Source organism: Solanum tuberosum, unplaced genomic scaffold, assembly GCF_000226075.1.
Source record: "Solanum tuberosum cultivar DM 1-3 516 R44 unplaced genomic scaffold, SolTub_3.0 scf00216, whole genome shotgun sequence".
Classification (NCBI taxonomy): Eukaryota; Viridiplantae; Streptophyta; class Magnoliopsida; order Solanales; family Solanaceae; genus Solanum; species Solanum tuberosum.
Genome location: NW_006239143.1, coordinates 1,081,811 through 1,087,160, shown reverse-complemented (window position 1 = coordinate 1,087,160; position 5,350 = coordinate 1,081,811). Strand labels below are relative to the sequence as shown.

General features: G+C 36.2%; 1 protein-coding gene across 1 annotated transcript in view; it reads right to left on the bottom strand.

The window, feature by feature from the left end:
• Positions 1 to 845: 845 nt before the first annotated feature.
• The window catches only part of LOC107062335 (probable LRR receptor-like serine/threonine-protein kinase At3g47570), an 8,440-nt gene continuing 3,935 nt past the window's right edge, over positions 846 to 5,350 (bottom strand). Inside the window, exons 2-3 of the mRNA XM_015312866.1 lie at positions 1,058 to 1,188; positions 846 to 935 (exon numbers count right to left, since the gene is read on the bottom strand). Of these exons, the coding sequence (XP_015168352.1) occupies positions 846 to 935; positions 1,058 to 1,188 (221 nt within the window). The remainder of the gene's footprint in view (positions 936 to 1,057; positions 1,189 to 5,350) is intronic.

The window sequence follows — 5,350 nt, the reverse complement described above, 5'->3', positions numbered from 1 at the left end:
GGAAAGAGATTCATGCATAGCAAGAGAATGGTTCATGCATCGCGGGAAAGAGATTCACGCATAGCAAGAGAAGGGTTCATGCATCGCGAAAAAAAACCATGCATCGCCGGAAAGAGATTCATGCATAGCAAGAGAATGATTCATGCATCGCGAAAAAAAATAATCATGCATCGCCGGAAAGAGATTCATACATAGCAAGAGAAGAAACCATGCATTGCAAGAGAAAGAAATCATGCATCGCGGGAAGAGATTTATCATAGCAAGAAGAAGAAACCATGCATTGCAAGAGAAAGAAGTCATGCATCGCGGAAAAAGTCATGCATCGCGGAGAAAGTCATGCATTGCAAGAGAAGATTCATTCATCGCGGGAGAAAGATTTACCCATCACAAGAAGATCAACATCGACTGCATTATTTTCTTTGCAAAAACGACGTCAAGAAAATTATCAACATATTACATCAGCCTATTTTATTGCTTTGCATCAAAAGAAAAGTACATTGACGATTATATGGAAAATATAAGACACAAGCTTTATTTGCTTTGCGTCGAACCCGATAGAGTTGACGCCAAATGTTTAAGGAGAGCAATTAAGCGTCAACATGGTAAAAGACACTATCCCTCCGTTTGAATTGCATTTTTATGCTAATGAGTTTTATCTCAGTCTTTGTCGAGAGCATCCAGGAGATGAATTCTCAAAACAAACCACAGGTGCGGACGACATCAATTAGGATGCAGCACAACGTGGAACTTTTCTTAGCAGCGAACTGGGACATAGTCCAAAGAGGAATGTCAAACTCTTAGGACGCGAGCAAAGGAGTGACTTCCACCACAATCAAACCACACCCCTATCTGAAGGCATGTGGGTTCTCTTTAAGTTTATCAATTTCAGTTTTGCATTCGAAAATCTTGGTTTCCACCGGAGGCGTCTTTCCAATCTGAGTGACAAATGCACCAAGAGCTTTGGGAATTATGTCTGTGTAAGTTCTTAATTATGGGTGTGAAGCGCGCCACATTCATGACTAAGAGGTTGCAAGCCTCCTTTTCATACTCGACTTACTTTGTCGCTCTTCCAGAACCAAAGGTTATCTTGCATAATAGATTTCCTTTTAAACCGATAGAGTCGAACTACAAACAGCCTGATTCCCTGAGTTGAGGGATATGTAGGCGGAATCAATGCTGAAAACTCGGCTGTATTCCAACATTCATTCTCAAATCTTACTTCCAAGCATTCCGGTCTCCTCATAATTTGATATTGGGATGAGCTTGAATTCTTTCAAAATCATGCGTCAAATCAAGTGTATTGAACTACAAGTGGCCTGAATTCTCATATAACCTGAGATATGTAGGCAACCCATTTTCGGGGTTCGGCCATAATTCCTAAAGTCCGTACCAAAACCCTTTTTCATAAGATGAAGATGTGGTCGGTCAAAATTGGATTAGTCAATTTCATTTTCCTCGAATTTCTCGCATCAAACCAAGTAAAATGAGGGACAGTTGTTGACACCCAATTTTAACCCTCCACAATATAAATTAATCATTTCGAGCTTCTCCAATTTCAATATATATGTAATTAGTATATTTTATAAATATTTGAAAATCATATCAAAAGATTTCCACATGGTTAGGATATGTATTTTATTTTTATTTCGTTTTAGTTTGAATATAGTTTTAATTTTGAATTAATTAGTTTGTATTTAAATTAAGTTAATTATTTTATTTCGCTAAGGTTAAGAAGCTCGTTAATTGATATTAATTCGTCTTATTTTGTTGTTAGCTAAATTCTCCAATTAATTCGATATGGCTTAAATTTCAACTTAAATTGATTACAATTGTAATTTGATAGTTATTTTGTAATTGCAAATATAGTCATTTCTTACCTTAGCTTCCAATTCTTAAAGACCCAAAAATTGGGCCATTTAATTCCAACCCAAGTTCCCTTTTATTATTCAATTCCCAACTCTAGCAGCCCACTCCCATATGACCCAAAACCCGGCCCACCTTCCTTTCCCTTCAAAAAAGAAAACCCAGAAGCGTACAGCTGCACGCGTCAAAGTCCACGCTTTCAGCAGCTTCCAACATCTCTTCACGCGGCGTCTTCACGGCTAGCAAACGACGTCTTCACAATTTCAACTGGAGACGTTCGAATTCATAGCGAGCGAGCAATTCCAGCTCACGGCGTCACTGCACGGAGTCTACGCGTACAGGCAGTACACTGTCTCTTGCTGTCGTCTTCTGCTCGTCCCTCTCAATTTGCAGTCCCAGCAGCACACATCTTTTGTCCTTGGGCGGTGGGATGATGCCACGTTGCGCCACAAGGACGATGAACTTGATCCCAAACGTCCATCTCCCCTTTCCTCTTCCGGAATGGGGCGAATTTCTCAAAAAAGGGTGTTGGTTCGAATTGGGAATTTTTTTTTGATTTTTCAAATTGGAATGGGTCTCATTCTTATGAAAATTCTATCGGTTTCCCGCTCAAAGGAGGAACCCTATTTTTTTTCCCTTGTATAAATAATCTCTTGTCTCTTATTGGAAAGGGGGGAGATTTTTATTTTTATTTTTATTGAAAAAAAGATATAGGGCTGGCAGTTTGAAGTTTATGAAAAAGAACGGTTAAAGTGAGAATAGTCGGGAAAACACATTATACATTAAAGAAAGCAACGAGGATAGAATTCTAGTCTAAGTTTCTTTGCTCGATTTCATTGTCGTCGCTCCCTCCAAGTTCAGTTGGGGCTGAGATTCTGTCCGAGTCTGCTGCTCGTCGTTCGTGCTAGCATTTGTGGGGTGGAATTTGCTGCTCTCCTAGCTTGTCGTCATCCCGTTCGCTGCCCATAACACGGTAAACAATTCGTAATACTTTTACTCATTTCGAGTTCGATATGTTGGTGTGAAATCCTGCTCTTTGCCGACTTTGATATGACTCTATGTAATGTGTTTAAATCTTAGTCTTTACTGTCTCTTCATCCTCTCTCTGAAGTTGGTGATATGTTTTTTTTTCTTTAAGTTGATTTAATGACTGTTCGAGTCCGCTTCTCTGTTCTGTGTTCTTTTCGAACCAGCGGCTATTGTACTCTCTTTAAATTTTGACTCATTTCATTGATCAATCAGGGCACTATTCTATTCTCATTTTGTTGAACTAGTATTCATGTTTTTGTTGTGTGTTTGGAGGGAGTCAAATGCATTAGCTAGCTGAACATTCTATTTCTTATGAATATAAGTTGAATTTTGAGATTGTGTTCTTTAATTTCTTTTAATCTGTCCATATCCTGTTCTGGGAGAAAATCCTTCATATATGTTCCCGAGTTATGTGCTGCTCACTGCCTTGCCCCAAGAAATTTGAACTCTTCTTCTGTGTCTGTACCGTCTCGAGATAGCCGTGCCTTGAATTTTTGGGAATGCCGGCAACTAGTTGCTATATTTTCTTGGTAGGATTAGGATGAAGTCCCGTTTTGGTCCCATGTGTTGGTCTTTTCTTATGTGCATGTGCCCAGTTTGAGTCTTATATATATATACATATATATATATATATATATATATATTTATTTTATTTCATTTTGACAAAGTCTATTCTAACCCAGTTTGAATATATACATATGTACATATACGCTTACTAACCATTTAATATATATATTTATCTGTATTAGATTTATTAGTTTTTCTAACCATTTAATGTATATATTTATTTGTATTAGATTTATTAGTATTTCTAACCATATATATATATATATATTTATTTATTTGTATTAGATTTATTAGTATTTCTAACCATATATATATATATATATATTTATTTGTATTAGATTTATTAGTTTTTCTAACCATTTAATATATATATTTATTTGTATTAGATTTATTTAGTTTTTCTAACCATTTAATATATATATATATATATATGTGTGTGTGTGTGTGTGTGTATACATATATATGTGAATGTTGTAATTAATCAAGGATCTCACCTTAAAAGTGTCCAACCAGAACTGTTAATGCTCGAATATTTTGTGAACCAAGTTTTATCTCTTTAGGATTGTTTGAGAGCATGTATAAGTTTGTCTTGAATTAAGCAAAAATGAATGCATGATTGATCTGCCCAACCTCTCTAACCAGTCGCGATGCTAAGCGTTATGGGGGGGGTGTGATGTTTTCTTGATTGTTTATTTCAGTCGGCTATTTTCTCATTTTATTGGCCTTCCTTTGAGACTTCTAAGTGCTTAATATCCTTTGGTCATCGTTATTAGTCTAAATGCATTACATTTTTATACTTGTTAAATTTTGCCGGGATTCTTAAGGCCGAGAAGGTCAGCTCCTCTCAAGTGCTTACTAATTCATTTTTTTTATTTTTTTTAATTTTATTTTACTTTCTTTTACCGATTTGGGGGTCAACAGTAGTCTAGCTAAATCGTGTGTTTGGCATGTTGTTAATTCTTTTTTTGGAGTTATTGTACCGAAAGTGTCTTATTGCTTCATTTCCTCTCACGAATTATTATGAGTATTACTTATGTATTTTATTTGTTCTTGCCACATGTGAAATCTACCCGAGTTCGTCATGAACTCCTATTTCCCTTTGCATTACAAATGGGTCATTCAGGCCCAATGTTTTCTCCTGCCGAGTCAGCCAGCTACAAGAATTGGTGTACAGGCCCCGGGTTTTAAAATAGCGGAACAGATCGGGAGTCGAAAAGATTGGGCCAAAGCCTACCTTTATTTATTCGGAATTGTATTTTTGTTACTTTGGGCCTAAGCCCCTTTGTTATTCCTATTTGCTATTATATTGTTAGAATTTAGGACAGGTGGCGAGAATTGGGCCTTTTGGCCCAAAATGAAATTAGGCCCAAGTGTTGGTCCAGGCGGACAGAAACCAAACTTGGGCCCGAGTCTCTTTCCCTTTCTATTTTATTGTGTTTGTTGATATTTGCTGCTAATCTTAGGGTTGAAAAGTTCAAATCCCCGAAAGACGCTCATTTCGTTTTTTAACAACTTAACTAAACCGATCATCTTTCAAAAGACTTAAAAGAATAGATTTTACGAATTCTCTCACTTAGATAGTAGTTCCATATTTCTCTTTCCCTTTTTAAATAGTTCTAACTATAGAATAATTCAATTTTGCAATTTAAGTTAAGTTAAAATTATTCCAGCCAAATAAATTAATTGTCGGATAACCGCATTAGCGGATATTCTAGGTGCCTTAAAAACCTTCCTAGAATATTAATAAGAACCTCGAACCCTTTTAAAGTTTTTCATTAGATTCCTGTTTTAGTCTTTTGAAAACAGTAGTTTTCTTGATTTTTCTTAAAAATTAAGTGGCGACTCTTAAATCAGTCAAAATAACATTTTTTTAAATAAACCAGAATGGCGA